General features: G+C 40.1%; 1 protein-coding gene across 2 annotated transcripts in view; it reads left to right on the forward strand.

The window, feature by feature from the left end:
• Positions 1 to 20257, forward strand: part of PEPD (peptidase D) — a 116948-nt gene that overhangs the window by 57880 nt on the left and 38811 nt on the right. For both annotated transcript variants that reach the window (XM_052685836.1, XM_052685837.1), the window contains 2 exons: positions 5878 to 5946; positions 11989 to 12066. In XM_052685836.1, coding sequence (XP_052541796.1) covers positions 5878 to 5946; positions 11989 to 12066 — 147 coding nt within the window. The remainder of the gene's footprint in view (positions 1 to 5877; positions 5947 to 11988; positions 12067 to 20257) is intronic.

Genomic DNA, 20257 nt, shown 5'->3' on the forward strand with positions numbered 1-20257 from the left:
AGACTTTCTTTAAATACTTCTCGAATGCAAGTTCAAGATCAAGGGATTGATTTATTGCAGAGGTGTGTTTGCAGTGCACTCTGGCAGCTGCTTGTCTCTGTGCAGGGAAGAAAGGGACACAATGCTACAGATGTTATTATTGTGGTGTTTATTTGTTTTCTGCCCCAAAATCTATTCTTAATTTTTAGGATTGCAAAGTGATGGGGGAAAACCTGCTTTGTGTGAAATAGTTCTTGTGATACAGGGATGGCCGTGAGATTTAAAAGCAACAAAGAAAACGTGGGAGAGAGAGAATGCAATTCCAGTTTTTGTAAAATCACAAACCTCTGTAGCTGAACCAAAAAAGACAAAAGATATCAACCAATGTCATATAGTTTCCTCAGTTATCTGTTATGTAAGACAGGCAGTTTATAATTCCCAATTATAATACTAAAATGCACTTTAGTGCTCTGGTCTTGAACTGAGATTGTGATTTACCTTCAATCACTGCAGATCATATATGACACTTGTGACAGTGCTGGGCTTTGTATTATTTATGGGCTTCCTGTTTCATGTGTCTCTGGTTTCCAGGTAGCACTGACAACTGGTGAAATGGCTTTGCCTTCATGGGCTTTGTTTCCTGAAGGAATGCATCCCTTCTGGTCTGTGTACTTTTTTATGATTAAAATATATCTGCATGTGGGCTAGGCTTGCCCTCTGCTCCTGCCCTGAGTTCTGGCTTGTCATCCGTCTTAGTACAGAGAAGTAGCACATTTAGAAATACCAACATGAATTTTTGATTACCAAGGTGAGACCATTCACGTCTACTCTGCTTCTACACAGCTTTTCCTTATTCCATAATAGATGTTCTGCACTGTTGCATTAATATTCAACTAGTTTCGTGTCATACTTGCTTACTAAAATTCTGCTCCTTCTGCTCCTTCTGAACTCAAACAACATTTTTCTCTTCTAAGCACCTATTATCATTATCTGGAATTTGCTGCAAATAAGTGAAAATAACTGAGTTGAAGAGAGCAAAAAAAGAGAACAGAATTTAGAATGATCAACTTTTTCCAAAAAATGACGCATTTCTGCCTCTTACAGGGTACAAATTAGGATGATACTAAGTAGAGATGCCTACCAATACAGCAACTTGCAGTATTTCTGGCTAATGTTACACTTCAGCTGCTGCGCTCCATGGCAGAGCAGCCCAGCCATCAGGCTGTCAGCAGCAGTAGCCTCAACAGTTGAGTTTAAGAGGTCGGTGCAAAGAAGTGTTTTTCTTTTCTGATGTTTCTGGAGAGTAAGCTCTAATCTAAGCAATTTCTGCTCATGTGGAACACGTAGATGATAATAATGCCATTATGAAGTCATTAATGATGTCTCTTGAGACATAGGTCTGAAATGTAGGAGAAACTTTTGTTCATCTGCTCAGAGTTTAATTCTGCTTGATCTGATGGAAGTTTTAATCTACCATTTGTTCATGAATAGGAATCTTCTCTACTCCCCTTTATTCTCTCACAATGAGGTTTTGACTTTTTTGTATTGAAACAACCTTGGACATGTTTTGCAGTACTGTACTGTTGTATTGTGAACTGAATGAAATTGGGCTTAGATAAACTAAACCTTAAAGCATGTAGTTGCCCATGGGAAAGGAGCAGCATTATGAAAGTAGCATAACAAACAAAGTGCTGTGTGTTTAAGAACCTCTTTGTGGCTTCTGAACAAAGCATAGCTTGCCTCCCTTCTGTGTCCCTTGCTCAGCTGTTACTCCTAGATCAGGGAGCCTTCCCCTTTCTGTCTGGTGTATTTCAGATACCAAATTGTATTTACTGTGACTTAAACAATTACATGTTATTTGGGCTTTATAGTTTCTTTGTGAAATACTTACGTGCCTAGATGATCGAAACAGTGGCTGTGAGTCCTGCTATAAATAGATCAACTTTGGAAAATTTGATCTTTTGTGAATTCTTTGGGGAAAAAAGAAGCTTTGGTTTTTAGCCTGTGTTATGTTTTGTTAGCCTGAACACTACAAAAGCATAAGGGCACAATGTTGTAATTCAAAAGTAATTCAATTCTCAGCTATTCACCTATGTCTTGCAACTATACTTGTAAAATAATAATAAAAAAAAATCCTCTGAGTGCTGTGCCAAATTCTCTCAAGCTACTGTAGTTTCAATTCATGGTTTCATAGTTCAAAAACCACCTGCTTGCATTTCAAGGCAAGTCTCATGGGCTTTGTTCAAAGAACGTTATTTTTGAAGTGTGTAAAGATTTCTTTTTATTAGGAGGCAACTTTCTTAAAAGTGCACTGAGGAAATTATTGTGAATCTGAAACATCCTCAAGCCAGTGAGTGATTCTTTGTGGGGGGAAAACAAATTAAATGTATTTTCAGTTCAGGCACCTTAATGGGTCACTGACCCAAGAGTATCCTTGACCCTTCCATGGATTGTGTGCTTCACAAGGGCAGTTCTGATAGGCAGTCTGTGACAGTCTGAAAAACTGGAGTTGGAGCAAGCAGTAGGCAGCAGGTGTGTTCCTGAAGAGGCTCCCTTATCTGGCAGTAACGCCTGGGTGGTTTAATGTGTTTGGTTGCCTGGCCTAGGCAAACTTGGGGTAGGTGGGTAGTTGTTCCTCCACTGCAAAGTCCTGCAGCCTGGGTTACTGAAGATGCATAAGTGGGTAGAGGGGTCACGGGAAGCTGCCCCTGAGGATGTGTTGGGTAATGTCACAGAAACTTGGCTTACATGTATTTAATTTTATTTGTATTTAGAAGTTGAAGCCTTCTGATCTAGAGTGTCTTAGTTTTGGAAGTGAATAGCTGAGAAGTATAAAATGTGGCTGTCTTCTGAATATTTGTTATGTCTCAGAGCAAATGAAGGGAATTAAAATAGAGATTACTTGTTTACTACTTCTGGGAACTAAAAACCCCACTCAGCAGAGTGCATGAGCACATTTTATTTTGGTGACATGGAAGACCTGAAAAGAAGTGTGAGGGAAGTCATTGCTAGTTGCTACTGTCCCTCTTTCCTTAAGTACCTGTGTTCCACAAATCCATTTGAGCTAGGAGAATGGTTGGTATTAAGCTGTTGGTTTCAGTTTGCGTTCCTGGCGTGGATCTGGTTGGAATCGTTAGAATGCATTAATCAGCTGTAGGAACTGGACTGAAGATGAGCTTAAGATGCAGGCATTGTTGTCAGAGCGGTTCACACTACTGGTCAGACCATCCGTAGCAGGTGTTTCTTTAGGACCTTTCAAAGCTGTGACTTTTCAAACACCTTGGAGTTTTCTTTGAATGTATGCAGTACTTCTTAAAAATACCAAGTGTATGTGTTTTTCTGTTACTTCTGATTACTAAGAACCCATGCAGTCAAGACTTGGCAGAGCAGTGGGGATAATGTTAATGTGTGCCTCAGCAAATCTACGAGAATTAGGTGGGGTGGGAGTGAGTTTTACTTGAGTTAATGGAGGTTAGTGTTTTCTTTCAGTTAATGGGGAAAAAAACAGTGAGTTTTTTTTTTTAAAGTTACAATTAAATTCTATTAAAATATTGCCGATCAGTTAAAGATGATGTTTTTGGCACCAAAACCAGAATGCATCTCTGTATTTATTTTTAAAAGAAGAAAGAAAAAGAAGGAAAAGAGGTGTTGTTTCAAAGCAGTGAGTATGCATTTAAAACATAGCATCTCACATGCAAGTACACCAGTGGCTGATCTGTATACATGACTGAGATGGTATGTGCATGATAAGTCATACATACACCCTCCAGGGAAATACTGCATAAGACATGATAGAAAAGCTTTGAAACACATGAAAGAGTAAAGAAAGAGATGCTTAACTCTTGCATCTGTTGGTTGCATTAAACGCTCATGGAGAGCCATCCGGCATCAGCGTGGAGCTGCCTATGCATACGTGTATCCTCTGCTCATAAAGAGTAGGGAGAGGTCAAGATGCAGTGTCTGCAGTATACATGGAGCACCAGATTAAATGATATTCTATCCAGCTATCTCAGACTTCTCACCTGTGCATCCCACTCTTTGATAAAGACTATTCTGGCATATAGAAGTGAAACCCTGGTGTGGTGGGGGTTTAGTGGCAGGATCTGCTTTGTCTTCAGTGGAGCCAGGATTTTATCTACAAATACTGGCAGCTCCTGTAATTCTGTATCTATGCTTTTTTTTGGCAACTTTTTACCATCAAAAGGATATGTGATCCTTCCCTTATTTTGGACAGGCTGTACAAAGCTGTCTGTGATAGCAGTGCTGAATTTCTTGCCAACCAACTGAATGTGTTTCTGATGAGTCATAGTCTGAAAAAGTAAATTCACAGCGATGTGAGTAGTTTTACTGCTTGTACTGGAAAACTCATTACCTGGCTAAGTTATGTTCTCTTCAGCTCAGTCACATAAGCAGCTCCTCACTTTTGAAAGAAAGTCCATAATGTTTGATGAAATAATCAGATTTCCTTTTTTAGAAAAAAGAAACAAAGTTCAAGCAGCAGATGGATAATATGAAGCCTGTCTTAATTTATTTACTGCTTTTTACTGCTAATCTGGCAGTACTGCAAAAGGTGACTGCTGTTACTGTGCTGCACAGTTTCATATAAATTCCAACCATGAATATGTGATCAGTTGTCATATGCAAAAAGAAGCCCTGCTATCCCTGCATCAGCGATGATGGAAGGATGTTTACAACCTTCGTTATTTCATTTTTAAAGCTCTTTAGAAGGTTACTTAAAGTTTCTGACTAGAGGAAATACTTCATCCAATAATTTAGCAGGAAGGGTCTATAAAACACAATAAAAGTTGATTCCTGAGACATAACTACACGTATATAACAGTATAAAATATTGTTTTGCAAAATGTTTGTTCAGCGCTCTGTCCTGTAGAATAAACCTTGCCTGCAAGCATGCTGGGAGGAGCACGTCCATAACTTTGCTTCCATGTGAAGTGTCCATTTAGTAAAGAACCCACTGCACCAGAGCAAATGATGGCTTCAGTTATTAATTTCATTAGCCAAATGCAGTGCTCTTTCTGCTGTGCTCTCGCTACATCAGTTCCTCCTTGGCTTCTCTTTCATTTGTCCTGTTCTTTGCAGTTACTGGTCTCTGGGGCAGTAAAAAAATCAGTATTTCTGCCTTGTAAAGCCACAGTGTTTTGAGAAGAAACTAAATCTCATAAAATGTGTCTCCCTACTAACTCCCTAAATGTAGGCTTTTTTTGTCCTTTTGTGATCAGTTAGTATGGTTTGCTTTGTTTCTCTTTAAATACTGTAATTTTGTGTAATTTTAAAATCTAGTTTGGATTTACAAGCATGTAATGGCTTTAATATCCTTCAAAGAACTTGAATTGTGTTCTGTGGATTGTTTCTGCAGGATAAAATCACAACATCTCTATTCTTTGAATAGCACCATTATCACTCTGTGTTAATGAAATGATTTCAGTATTACAACAAATGAGTTTTTGAATCCATTCAGTATTAAAGGGAATTGGATTGTAATTAGAACATATTTCAAAAAGAGTAAAAGGATTCGTGATATGTGCTTAGCTCTTAAAATACCTAATCCTATATTAATTGTGCTTTGGGCACATCTGCCCTCCCATGAAGGGGACATTGACAGTATAGATGAAAATGTTTTAATGCTTTTGAGGCTGAAGAGCTCCACCAACAGGGTGTCATTGCAACGGGGGGCAGCGTTCAGGGGCACTGTGCTGCACTTACATGAGGGGTGAGGTGACCACAGAGCTGTGGAGCACGAGATGAGCGCTCATCTGGGCAAGGGACCCAGTAGTGAGCCAGGATTGGAAGCAGCACAGCTGTGCTGAGGCAAGACTTGCTTTCCTCTGTCTTGTGGTGCTGCTGAATGCATTAATAATGACCAGCTGTCTTTCTTTGCAGCCTTTTCCAGCACTACTGCTACACCCGAGGCGGCATGCGCCATACTTCCTACACTTGCATCTGTGGCAGGTAAGTTGATGGCTTCTATTGAATTGCTGAAATGTTTATTGTCAGTTTCCCACTGGATAATTGTAAAATTGTTCCTTTGGTGCATGCGATGTGTTTGTGAGTGCCACCAGAGCAATTTTTGAACTATTTCCTCTGAAAAAGCCAAGAAAGTGTGGCAAGTGTTGGATCTTAAAGAAATGGCTCAGCTACCAGTTCTGCTGTGCTCAAGAGATTCCGCAATGGCTGCTGCTGCTGCCAAGATAGTGTTTGTGCTCACATCTCTGCTGTAGTTGGCTCTTTTATTAATTAGAGTTACGAAGAAGGGCTATAGAGCTATTTTTTTTGTTGTATTCCAAAAAAAGTGTGTGTGAACATCTGAAGTATTTCATAGCATTCTCAAAGTTCTTTGAGGTTAGGCTGCATTAGAATTGATTTGGGGAAGTGAGTTTTGAAAACATCTTGCTCTCCTTCTTTCCTTGCTCAGCAGCTGGTGTTGGAGCTTTAGTATTTGAGAAAATACAACTTCTTGTAAAAAGTTCTCTCTTCAGCTGTAGAAATGCATGGTTTTAATTCAAAGAATTTCAGGAGAATGGTGTAGGATACACGTGAAGGACAGCTGTGTGCTTTGTGCAGGGATTAATCTCATTTAGTTAACGGATACATATATCTCTGGTCAGATCTATGTGACAGATGAGGTGTATCTGTTAACACAAACTCTGCTGGTAGATCCAATGATACTCACAGGCATTTGCCTGAGTTCACATAGGTTGTTTTTTTTTTATTAAAAAATAAAATAAAATATAAGTTAATGACGATGATGTTATTTTGCTTCAGGGGTAATGAAAACGATGTGTATCTCTGCTTTTTTCTACTGTTTACTCAATTCATTATTTGCAAGTACAGTTTTCCAGTTTATATGCCAAATTGCAGTAGGAGCATGAGCAGTTTTATGGCAAATTGTGCATCTAAATTGTCAGGAAATTTTCCTGTTTTAAGTACTATCATATAACTTGAGAATTAACATCCCATTGCAATGAGACTTCATCTCTGGTATCATTATAAGTGAAAAAGGTAAAATCTTGTCTCTGTGCATGGTGTTCCACTGCCATGAAGATTACACGCAGTGCATCAGAACCCATGCTGCAGAACTGGATTTGGGTACAGAAGCTAGAAATAGGCATGCCATAGCTAACCCTATGGAAACTCCTACTGAAGTAGGAATGTAGTGTGAAGCATAGTGGGTCCTTGTCACAGTGCAAGATCCGGGAACACCCTGACGTGATTTTAGCTGGGAGTTGGCAGTGTATCCTCCCACTGCTACTGAAAATGGAGACAAACTTGATTTAAAAATAAAACAACAAAAAAGAAAAATAAGAAAGCCTTTGTAAACGAATAGCTACATTCTGGTTGTGCACAATGAAATAAGAACAAATAGAATTAACCATTTTAAGCTAGGTCCTAATAAAATGGGTGTAAGTAGATCTATTTGATGAACTCGATCAACATAACAATGGTAAAAGTAATAGGTGTTTTTAATTACCTTGGAAATGTGATTGTAAATGCTATGCTTAACTACATTTAAGATTAAAAATAGCTTTTACAATTAGGGTTTTGAACAGTTAGGTATGATTCTGTTCATGCTGAGTTCTGATGTTTTTCCAAAACTTCAAACAATGATACTTGACATGTTCTTTCCTTTTCAGTCATTAGCCTGATAATAATTTCCATACAAGAGAATCATGTTTTTAATTAAAATATGTTTTCTATTCAGGTTTTAAAAAGGTGCTCATTGAACCATAGAACAAGAGTTATCAGAGCTATATTTCATATAGAAGTCATTTGCTGCAGTGGATGCATTTGTTGCTGTCCCTGTCCGGTAGCGACAGGAGATGGTGAATGAGTATTTGATGCAACTTGATATGTGTCATGTATTCACTTCTATGCATTCACTCTAAGCAGCTGAGAATGATAACACACATTAGTGTTACAGCTCATCACACAGCTGGCTTAGTGCTGTAGTTAGCAAAGCTTTCAGAGGTTGTCAACTTATTGATGGTTTGAAGCACCAGCTGATGTCATGTAAGTGCAAATAAAGGAGAATAGTGGTACCTGATAAATGGACTTAGATATATTCAACATAAATTTCTGAAGTATTGATTTTAGAGGAATGTGCAAATACTGTGCAGTGCCTTGAAATTCAAACTGCTCCTCACAGTGCCTTAGTGTACCTAGTTGTCATTTTGCAGGGGAGGAAGGTGAAGGGTAAGGCTAGAGTACTTACTATATCCATCTTTTTTTTTCCTTTTCAATACTGCATTTTAAAGTTTCAACTCTTAGATGAAAAAGTGGAGAGAAGACTGCTAATGCTTCCTTCTGGTTTGACTTCATTATTTAAATCGTGATGGAAATAGCTTGCTAGTGCAGTTCATGGCCTGTTGAATTTTCTTCAGATCTTACTACAATACTAATAGCTGCTCTTTTTCTTATGTTTGATATTCAACTTAATCCTTTTCTTAAAATATTACTAACATGCCTCCTCTTTCTTCTGCTCATTTCTTTTCATAGTGTTTCCTGATTTGATGTGTATTTTGGGGCCCTTTTTCCCTTCCTAATAACCTGAATCCTTTCCTGCTGTTCGCATTCTCAGTGGTGTTAATTTGCTGCTTTTCTGCTGCTCCATGTAGTTCCTTCTGTAACAAACATGTCTTTGGCACCAGTTAGAGGCAAATTATTAAAGGGGTGGAAATAGGCCCACAGACATCTGTTGGAGGATGTTTCAGCTGTGCTGCCCAGAGGCAGACTTGGGCACCCCTGGTGCTGACCTGTAGAGGCCTGGAGCCACCTGGCCGGCGCCTCCTCACAGCACTGGTGTGGAACTCTGGCTCTGTGTGAAAACGTTTTGGCTGCTGCTCTTTGGGGGAAAGAAGGAGCTTCTCCAGGAAGGCTTGTTTGCTTTCCAGTGGCTGGGTGGCTGGGGGTTGTTTAATTTGTTCTTGAAGCCACCTTGAAAGTCTCACAAATCATTAGGAACAATTCCTGGTTAGCTGTAATGTTCACCTCGTGGGTACATGTCACTTTGGGGAAGCTTCTTAGTGTTGCTCCTAAAGCATCTCCCTGCCTTCGTGTGCAAAGACGCTTCTAACAAGGAGGGACTGACTCCCACCTCCTGGAAGCAGGGCGGAGATGTGTCCCCACCAGTGCTCAGTGTGGGTGAGCGGTGTGTTTCTGAAGCAAGTCATCCGCATCCCTGGCTTTGGGCTGTGCTGAGACAGGGCATGCTCGAAGTGCTCACTTTTCTTCTGAGTGAGGGCTTTCAGGAGCAGGGCTGCTGTGCCACAGGTGCTCAGGGCCTTGCCTGAAGCCGCTGTGGGGAGATGGGCCTCTCTCCTGACAGAAGCCACCCAAGTGCGTATGGAGTGGGGATCTGGTCTTCTGCACCAGCTGCTCCTCTCCGTGTTACAGAGCCAGAGTTGGAGTGAAAGACAGGGTGTCTCAAATGCCAAGAAAGACTGTGTGCTGCTTAACACCTAAGTAATGGTGGTGGAAAACAGAGTTCTGTGCATCTTCTGTAACAGTTGGTGCCAAATTTTACATAAATATCTTGTAAACTAAAACCTTTACATTAAACTGTGCAAAGGAAATCCCTTGTCTTTGCATTTGGAACATCTATTGTTGAAAACATTTGTGCAGTGTCCATATTTGAACATAGGACTTGTTTATGCAGCTGGCATGATGCATAATACTGAGTGCCAGCATAAACAAGTTATCTGCAAACATTAGCATGAAGTCATGCCCTTAAGCTTCATGATAAATTTTTTGATAGTTGATCATAAGTAACATGCTATTTGCTTCTTGTTTATCCCTGTTTCTAGAAAAAGATAAGAAATAGTGTCTGCAGCTGAAATCCTGGCAGAGTGCTGTGGACAGTCTGTGTGCATGCCACTTGTGGGGTGCTGCCATTGGCGCTGCATCATGGAGAAAATCAATTACAGCCTTAATTCTGTGTTTATTTTAACTCTTGATTTAACAACTTTAATCTATCCCTTGCGTTTTGTATAATTATAAGGAATACATTTTCTGTCAGAAAATTATTCCTATTATTCTGAAATGGTGCCCCCCGCTCCATTGGTGCATACTGATTTCCTACATGCTGAAACAGCAACACAGTGATCTTGCTTTGTTTTAACATGACCCAGCCCTTTAAATTGAGCATCTTCTGAAAATTAAGAAGGCCTCTGCTTTCTCATCCCTAGTCCTTGCTTATGGAGTTGTTATATTTGAATAAGTAAATAATTAAATATCTAAACGTTCCCAATTACTGCCTGTATCTTGACTGTAACATTTTTGGGGGGATACAGAGTATAATTACTGCTTTTGCAATTGCACTTAGCAGAAGTTTAACATGAAAAGTACACCAAGTTCCACATCTACTTCAGGAACAGCAGAACATTAATGGAAATTGAGCCTCAAGTTCCTTTCACCTAAAATATGAAGCTGTTCTACTGAAAGAACAGGGTGACCAAAATGGTGTTGGTAAAGGGTAGACTGGAGAGGTCAGAGAGATACCATAGTAACCCTGTTCCAACGCTGTATTTTTAGTTATAGCTCTTATGGCTGATGGAAGAGAGAGAGCATCTGTCCAAGGAGAAGAGTAGAAGGGGAAATAGGTAGAAGTTGAGCTCTTTGCCAGTATTTTAACTGATGTTTGCTAGACCTGGAGAAATAACAGTAGACAAGAGGGGAATGCCAAGACCAAATAGAGGTTACTGAATGCCTTGTGGTGCTTTAGAAGCGTACAACAAAAGTCTGTCCTTCTTTGGAGGTGTGTTATTCCTGTAAATCAGCAGTTTAAAGCATTTCCAGGAATTGCAATCTTTTCTTTATAATGTGATTTTAATAAGAGGTAAAAACAAAGTGATGGTTATTGTGCCTGGTATTAACTGCTGACTCATACAGGATGGATGTTCCCCTAGCAGTGTGCAGTGTATCCATTCCAGCAGAGATCACATGTAGCCTTGCCAGGGGTCAACTGGCACTCATGGGCTGCTGATTTTTTTCTAGATTCAGTAACTCCTAAAGCATTTCAAGCATGTCAGATTTTACTCAAGTGGAAATCTCTCTTTTATGCATCAGAATAGTTAATCTTAAATAGGGAAATGTATCACTTAAGTATTTTTTAAAAATCCATAATAAATAGGTACATATTGAAAAATTACTTAATTGCATCCTTGACACTTTCATGGATATGGGAAGTATTTCTGTGAGCTGTACTGGGTCCCTTCTGCAGAAGGGTCACATCTTGCAGTCAGAATAGCAAAATGCCCATTTTGTAACCGTTTCTGCTGAATGAGATAGCAAAATATGCTATTGCAGCCCATGCGTGGAAAGATTCTATGGCAGTTCTCACAGACTGCAAAATTCCATGCTCAATATATCAAGACACTGATGTTAGCATCCAGAAGTTGAGTCCTCAGTACAGGAGAGACATAAACCTGTTGGATCATGTCCAGAAGAGGGCCAGAAAAATGACCCAGGGGATGGAACACCTCTCCTGCAAGGCCAGGCTGAGGGAGCCTTGGGCTCTTTAGCCTGGAGAAGAGAAGGCAGTGAGGTGACCTGATTGCAGCCTTTCAGTATCTAAAGAGAAGCTACGGCAAAGAAGAGGACAGACTCTTTAGCAGGGTCTGTGGTGATAGGACAAAGAGAAATGGCTTCAAGCTTAAAGAGGGTAGATTTATTTTGGATATAAGAAAAAAATATTCTACAATGAGGGTGGCGAGGCACTGAAACAGGTTGTCTAGCGATGTGGTTGATGCCCCGTCCCTGGAGCCATCCAAGATGAGGCTGGATCAGGCCTTGGGCAGCTGTTTGAACTGTGGTGTCCCTGTTCATTGCAGAGGAGTTGAACTAGATGACCGTTAAACGTGCCTTCCAACTGCAATGATTCTGTGATTCTCTGGTTACATTTTCACAATGTTGTACTTACAGTGTTCCTTCTTATGTTGTGTGTTTTAGTATTTTTTTCTTTCATTAATGGTGGTAAATTTTCTTTTTGCCACTCAGTGGGGAGAACTCATCTGTTCTGCACTATGGGCATGCTGGAGCCCCAAATGATAAGACTATTGAAGATGGAGACTTGTGGTAAGTAAGAATTAGAGTATACTTGATGTTTTTTGTTACAATACTGGCTGTGTTTCAATATTTATGTCATATGCACTCTTGGAAAGTCTAAATCTTTAAAATAGCATGTAATTTTGCATGCCAAGATATTCTGATTTCTTCCAGAAGTCCTGCTATACCTCCATCCCCAGCTGAATAGGAACTTTGAAAAAAGAAAAATACAGTTCCTTAGAGTTTAGCATTGTAGTAATGATTGCAAGTATCGTGCATTTTTCTCCACTTGTATTACATTGCACATGTTTTGCAGCATCACTGCAGATAAAAGCAGTGTGAATAAAATTACCAAAGACATTACCATAAATTTAAAGACAGACCTAATAGAGTGGCATGTAACAGCGGAATACAGCTTTTGTACTTCACCTCTGAGAACTTTGATCAGAAAGCCTGCATTTGTGAAAGGATGGGGCTAGTTCTGGAGGAGTTAATTGTGGATGTTTAGTGGAGGTTTTGTATTAGGTTGCTTTTGTTGCACGTGCAGTGAAGGTGCAGGTAGGTGTTTTCTCAGTTGGATGTAAAGATGTGGAAGAAAGCAACTGAGTATTGCTATAGGACCAAAAGCCCTAACAGAAAACAAATTGATTTTTCAAAAGTAATAAAAAGCCTTGTTAGCTGACGGTCTTGGTACATCTGCAAGGACTGCGGAATGCACTTAATTACAGCCATGTGATTTCTTTTTAATAGTGTAGGAACTTCTTTAGAAGCTTTGTGTGCAGTGGTTTATGTATTAACTTTGTCTGTGGTGAATAGTTTACTAAGCCAGACAAACAGCACTGTTTGTTTGTTGCAGTACAATGGCTTTGACTTAGGATCACATTGTGTTTGGGTAGATGATATTCTGTGAGGTTTTTTTGATCAGTTCGGGCACACCAACGTGGTACCATACTGACTGCGGTTGATTAAGTTCTCAGAAAATCACAGCTTATGTTACTGAGACAGAATACAAGGTATTATGTTGTCCTGTACTTTAATATTAAAATTAACGCATTTAAACAATGAAGGGAATGGTATCATGGGGAAAACGCAGGATTGAAGAATATAAGTAGGATCTCTGCCAGCAGCAGCCCCACATTTTTTTAGCTGTCTCAACAGTAAGAACAAGGATTAACTTGATTGTTTGAAATACCTTGTTCCTGAGATGGTCCAGTTTCATGTCTTCATTAGATGAACTTTGCCAAGTGTAGATTGGCTTTTAGCAAATAGCTGCTCAGATCACCTTGACCAAAGCCTGTTTTCCTAGTAGAACAGGCTGATGTGGTTAGCTTGGTTGTGCTCACTGGGGGGCAGGATGACCCTCCTGCTCATAAAGATAAAGCAGTTGCAAGGAAGTGTAATTGCATTTGTGTGAAGATGACTTAAAACTATACTCATTTTCTGCAGTTTTGGAGAGGAAAAAAAGTGAGCTTCAGAATACAAATTATAACAAGAAACCTCCTGTGTGGTTTTACTGTATGCTATTACAGATTTCTAATTTGGATGTAGACGTGCCTGTGTGCATACAGAATATGTTGTTTAAAATGACAGCATACTGATTTGTTTATGTATGTTAAAGAGCTCATGCATTTGACTCCCAATTAAACTCTTTAATAGCTATTGGGAGCCCTCTGTTGGATACTCCTAGCAAGCCATGAATACAGACGAAAAAGTGGCTTTGCTTTTGGTGAAAAAGAGTGGAATTATTTTGGATTCTGCCAGTAGTTTTGGTATGAATCTACTGTGGTAACTTCCCAGAATAATGGAATACAGTAGAATCAGAAGATTGGGTGCTTGGTGTGATTTTTATTAAATTATTCAATAGAGTTTCACATATTTTTCATGAAGTTATGTAATTCATAGGAATAATGTTCAGTCATTTTGCAGAACTGTGCTGCTCGGGTGCCTTATGTTCTAAGCAGTGAGATGAAGTGACTACCAGTAAATAAGTCAACAAAATACCCAGAAAAAAGTATAGAAAACAATAGATCAGTATTTCAAGGAAATAAAGCATTAGTCTTACTAAAGTGCTCTTTGAGGAATATCAGTTACAAGGATTTGCAGGTATCAACAAGAACTCTTAGGCAAAAATATTGTGCTGTTGCATAATTTAATACTGTTACTCTGACTTCTCCTTTAAAAACTGTGTTGCATTTAGAACAGTCTGGTTTTATGAATTTCATTTTTGAAAATTAATCTACGTCAAGTGGATTTATTGCTTCTGGAAGAAACTGCTATTGAATTAAATCTCCAATATTGCATCTTAATCCACATCTTTACAGGTCCAGCTTCTGTGCTGGAAGATCTCAGTGCAAGACAAGGACTGTAAGGAGAATTCCTGGCATTTCTTGTAACACAAAGCATTGCTATTGACAGAAGTTGTTCTTTTAGGGTTTCAGTATTCAACACGTACGTGCAAAGCACTGTACTGATATTGATATCAAGTGTAAATATTACAACTATAGCAAGTCAGTATTTTATAATTCACGTATGCTAACACCTTTGTGGTAGGCATGTACATGAGTATGGATGGCATGGTTTAAAACAAACACTTTTCCTGCACAAGAATGTTATCTCCATGGTCAGAAAGGTGATGCAGACAAATGGCTGGGCCAAGCATCCTTGTGAATCACAGTTCTGTGCTCTCTGCCCATTCATTTTGTGTTAACATTTAAATAAAATCTGCTCAGAATGTTGAAAATCACTGTTGCAAGTGCTTACAGTGCCGTTGTATCTTAGCCTGGCTGTACAAATACTAATTTTCTTCTGTCATTGTAAACCTGTGACAGCTTAGAAGAAACTGAGCCCGAGAGGTTTACTGCATTATCTTGAGGTATTGCATTATTCACTGCGTGCTGAGATGCCTGCTGGTTCTGTAGCAAGGCTGTGACTTGGCTTTTGGGAATTGGAGTCCTAAGCAGTTCTAGTTCAGTATCTCCTGCCCTGCACACAAGAGACCTCAAAGAGTTACAAGATAACCACAACCCGTTTTCCAGTGGGTTTGGAGCCCCACCGCCACCTCCAACCCAGTTTGGATAACAAAAGGTCTTTCAGTGTTCAGAGGGAGATTAAATGGGAAGTTACTACTTAGGGAGAAGGAAAGTGGATTGAAGGGGCACAGATTTAACTCCCTGTGGAGTCCAGCATGGAGTAACAGGCCGTGTCGGGAGGGAAAAGGGAAAAGTGGCCATCAAAATACATGGGGGAAAATGTGGGGCCTTTGTGATTTGGTGTGTTGTGTAGGAGCTCTTGCAGGTGCTGAACCTGCAACATGTACTTTACATTTTGATTTTGAGAAGGTGTTGAAGAAAATGGTAGCTTATTGCATTCAGCTCGCTGCCTTTGTTGTGTCTGGCATTGCTGCAGTGTTGTTTTATTGCAATTGACCTGGTGAGGTTTGACAAATGGATTGTGCTTCTATGATTTTAAAATAAAGATTGATTCTTAAATACAGAAACAAAAGAAAATAAGCCTGACCACAGATATCACAGAAATAGATACGGGTATTATTACTACCTGGATGGTTTTCTGTGTGTTAGTTGTAGGTCTTTGTCTTTTATGGTTTCTGACAAATGTGTCTCAGTGAAAGTTCAGCACTTATTAACCAACCTTCATTGGCAGGCTTAGCGATCCTTACATTTTTCTTTGTTACTCAGTCTGCTCTGGCTTTGCAAAATGCTGCAAGTAACACTATTCTGCTGAAGCGCATGGCATTCCTACCACGTCAAAGCGTCCTATGTCACGCCAGTGAGGAAGGCCTCTGACTGTGTGGCATGTCCCCCCATCCCAGCACAGCCCCAGGGTCAGGGCTGCAGCGCTGTGACCTCCCTGCAGGGAGTCCCACAGTGTGATTCAGCGAGAGAGCTCGGATAGAATCGCAACAAACAGGAGGACAGCATCAACTGCAGCAGCCCTTGGAGATATGTTATTAACCTTGTGTTCACAGTGGGCCTTTAAAAATTTCAGTGAAGCAGGTTGGGTCATTGGATGATGCCTTGCATTTTATGTGGCTGTTCCTCTGAATGCTGTGATGTAAGCATACTGGTTCTAATGAGGCCAATGAAAGCGTGCAGTAGCTGTGGAGCAGGCTGCTTCCTGCTGGGAAGGTTCTTGCCTGTTTTGGCAGATAGTTTTATTGCATTTTGGTGCCAGAATTTAAACACTGGAAAAGTCTTATTAATGCCACAAAATCAAATGCAGCATGTTAGGAAAGTGCCATCTTAGCATAATGCATCTATGTTGAATGTTTTAAATGAGTCTTGGCTGTATTAACACGTATTGTTATTTGCTTAGTCAATTAGTAGAGTTGGGCATATGAAAGCAATCCAGTGTTGCAAAATGATTTTATTGGGCTAACTTAACTCTGAGGAATATTTTCATACTGATTTCTTTCCTTAATATTCAAACGCCAATTGGAGGCACCAGGATTACGTTGACACCAGGGGGCACTCAGAGAAGCGCTCCCTGGAACTGGGGAGCTTTGTGCTTTGATGCTGAAGGCGCAGCACACGAGGCACAGCGCCTGGCCAGGAGCATTGCCTTTGCACGTAAAGCACATTCCACTCGTATTGTGCTAGGTTTGAATTTGCTTCCATCTGTTTGGCAGTGATACGTGCCTTTTTGTAAATGTTTTATTACAACTTCTGGTGCTCTTGAAATACACTGATGTAACTTCTAGTGCTCCTCCTCTTGGCATTTCAGAAGCTTTGTCGATCTCAGGGAGTTTTTCTGGACTGCATGTACAGGTAGTTGAGACAGTTGTTCAGTGTGAAACGGAGGGAAGATGCTGCATTGCAGGGTTCTTTATTGCTCCAGTTACCCTAATGAGATGAAGGACCTCTTGTAGGTGTCGTGGTGCTGTTGGTCACCCGGAGTTGTGCAGAGAATATTGCAGAAGAAAGTTGCTTGTTACATTTTCATGTTTATTCTTAAAGGGGAGATCTTCTGTTCAGTAAAACGTTACTTTTCTAACTTTCCTCTTTTTATCTAAAAGCATAGTAGAGAACTTTCTATAATCAGAATTGTCATTTTCTACGTAAGATGCTTGCATTTGTTTTCTACGTATACTCACTATACACATATATAGTGTGTATTGCATTGAAACTGTGTATTTCTCTTAATATTACTCGGTGTCATTTGTAGAAAACTGCATTATTCCCTTCTCTGCAGGAATAAATAAGCGTGTAGTATAAAAGGATTTTCATGAGTGCTGAGAAACTATCGTTTATTTCAGGAAAATATTGCTAAGACTTTCAACTGTTCAACTGAAAGACTTAGGTGTGCTTGAAGAAGGTGTGCTGCTAAGGAAGGAAGAGGTTTGTTGTGCTACTTTTCCAAGCTCTGTTTTGGAATTTGCACTGTGTTTTACAGAGTTCTCTGGTATTAATGCCAACCTGCACACGGAACTGCGTTTGTCCAGGTGGGGGCAATGTTGCATTAAAAAGCAGGATCTGGCAATCTTTTTGCATCAGGTAATAGAAGTCTGCCCTCTTCCACCCAAAGAACTTCATTGACTGCTATTAAAACAATTTATCCTACGGAACAAAATATTGTATTTATTACTTCTTGAAAGCACTGCCTTTAAGATCCCAGGATATTAATGTGTCAGATGTAAATGCTCCTCTATTTTATGTGGGTGAGAGTAATATTTTCATTTGGCCCTGTGCGTTTTTACACGTTTTGAAGTTTGATGCTATAATAATATGCAAAAATTATGGTTAGCTTTAACCTTTCAGTCTGCAGTTTTGAAACAACTTGTTGTTAGTTATGGTTTTGTTTCTAATAATAATAATACCAAGTACATTGCTACTACTTACAGGCTGATTGCAAAATCAACTGGCTATCCATTTTTGAAATAATTCCTTTGGCTCAGTGCCTCTGGTTTGATTAAAATTTGTTATTTTCATAAAGTAGACATATTTTTCTCCTTATTGTGCTTATAGAGGATATTATTTTTAAGTTAAGCTACAAAAAAAAAAAAAAAGATTTGATTAAAAATATATTTTCTAGAATTGGCAGTAGTTTTCCCTGAACTGCTTGGGTTGTGTTAGTGCTGGATAATTCAGGCTCTGAGCATGCCCACTGTCAGAGTAGGCAAAGCGGAGGTCTTTAAGTAGTGACACTTGTGCTGTAACAAATTTTAGCTTTCTTTAAGTGCTGAGTTCTGTTCTGGTTCTTAATTTGATGTTCTTCATGCCTTGCAGCACGTAAGATTTTTTTGCTGCCTCTTAATGAGATGTATCTTCATATTTTTAGATTAGTATTTCCACCATGATTCAAAACACCTGAGAGCATGCAATTGTCTTGGCTGCTTTTGTGTTGATTTGACTAGGGGTGTTTAAATAAAACAAGTGGGATAAAGCCTAGTATTTTTAATAGCTGTTGATTTAATATTGAACATTCACAGATGCCTTTCAGTTTCATGCACTTTTGGTGGCAGTCTTTGTTGGCGTGAGTAAACATAAAGTATTTTAGAATTGCCGTAGATACTGCTTATCTTGGATAGTTGTCGATAGCAGAGCCTTTCTTGGTTTGAGGAACTCCATCAAAAAGCTCAAAATAGAATTCTAGAGGATCTGGCTCTTACACTGCTGTATGGCTCAAAGTAGAGGTGCCAGTAGGCTCCAGCACACCCTCTGGGTACCACCTAGGAACCAGGTGCAATTCCCAGTCCCTGTGTTCGGAACAGCCTTGGGTCTGCTCAGGGGCCCTTGCTGTGCCCATGATGGACACGTGGCTCTTAAGGTAGGGTCATGAGGAGCCCTCCTGGTGTCGGCTGAGTGTGTACTGCTCTGTGCAGGCTGACTCGCTGTAGGTCTTTAAGGAAGAATATTTCTGATTTCAGTTGCACGTTGCCATGTTGTATGTACAGCTTGAGGTGCTGCTCTGCAGAGTAGGTCTTGTTTCTGAGAAAGAAAAAAACGTTCTTCCTGGCAAAATAGCAGGTGTGGCTGGGGAAGGGCAGCCTCAAGCTCCTTTTCTGAAGAACCAGTTGCTGCCTTCATTACTGCACAAGTGATTTGAATGTTTGGACTGATTTTCCATGAAAAAGCTAGCAGCTTTTTTTTTTCCTCATTCAGTTGTCTTGCTCTGTACAGTATTCTGAAACCCCTTTGTGGCGGATTCTTTTTGAAAACTGATCTTCTGGAGGTTGACAGAACAATCCTAAAAACAATTACAGTATCTCAAAAAAAAACAAAACAAAAATATTACATGAGTGTGTACCATTGGTCTCTATCTCAGTTTTCATCAAGGAAAAAATCAGAAGCATTAACTATTTGCTTACAGGAATGTATGTGTGAGCGTGCACATGTAATAAGAGTATTTACATTGAAAATCAATGAGTAAAGGTCTGACACTTCACCTACTCCTGCAATCTGCAGCAGTTGTTTGTCCAGGTCAGAGTGCCCAGGATGGGCTGAAAGTTAAGACTCTCAAGTCCAAATGTTAGCACATGAGAATGGTGGCCTGAATCAGAAATATCGGCCAGGTGCTGTTCAGCTTACACAGTACCTCTGGTTCTCGGTGTAGGCATCTAGAGTCACTTGAAAAGGTAGCTGCGTTGTTCATGTTCTATGCTGGTATCTCTCACTCCTGGTGAGGAGCTGATGTGGTTTGCTCTCTGCAGTGTGACTGTGTGCAGCAGTCAATGCAAGCCTTTCCTTGCACGTTTTCTCCTCCTCCCTGCAGCTCTGGCATCCCACTCCTTGTTGGAGCTCGCAGCAGGTGGCAGCGGGCCAGAGCGTCGTGTTCACTGCCATCTCTGCTACGTCGACTTTTCTAAATAGAGTGCTGTTGCTTATTAAATATGCCAATTAAAAATGGATAATAAAACCAGGGGGAAAAAAGCATCCATTCAGCAGAAAAGGCAATCTGTTTGTCGGAACTTCACCTGGGAGTTAGCCTCACTTGGCATATTGCCCGCATGAGTCCAGTAGAAGTGTGAAGTTTGCAGCACTGACACTTTGCCTTCTGCGTCTCGTAAAGTCTCGGCTGTTGCCTCATCCTTCTCCCAGCCTGGCAATACCAGCTCAGTATGCCCGGTCTTTATTTGTACCCAAGCCTTCTTTACTGAGGACATCCCTCTGCTTAGTAGAAACATGGGGAGATGGCTGTCAGGGTGAATTCAGCTGTGAACAAGCTAATCAGAAGGTTCTTGACTCTTTGTGCTGTCAAACGTTAC

This window comes from Tympanuchus pallidicinctus, unplaced genomic scaffold, assembly GCF_026119805.1.
Source record: "Tympanuchus pallidicinctus isolate F22 unplaced genomic scaffold, pur_lepc_1.0 scaffold22, whole genome shotgun sequence".
Lineage (NCBI taxonomy): Eukaryota > Metazoa > Chordata > Aves > Galliformes > Phasianidae > Tympanuchus > Tympanuchus pallidicinctus.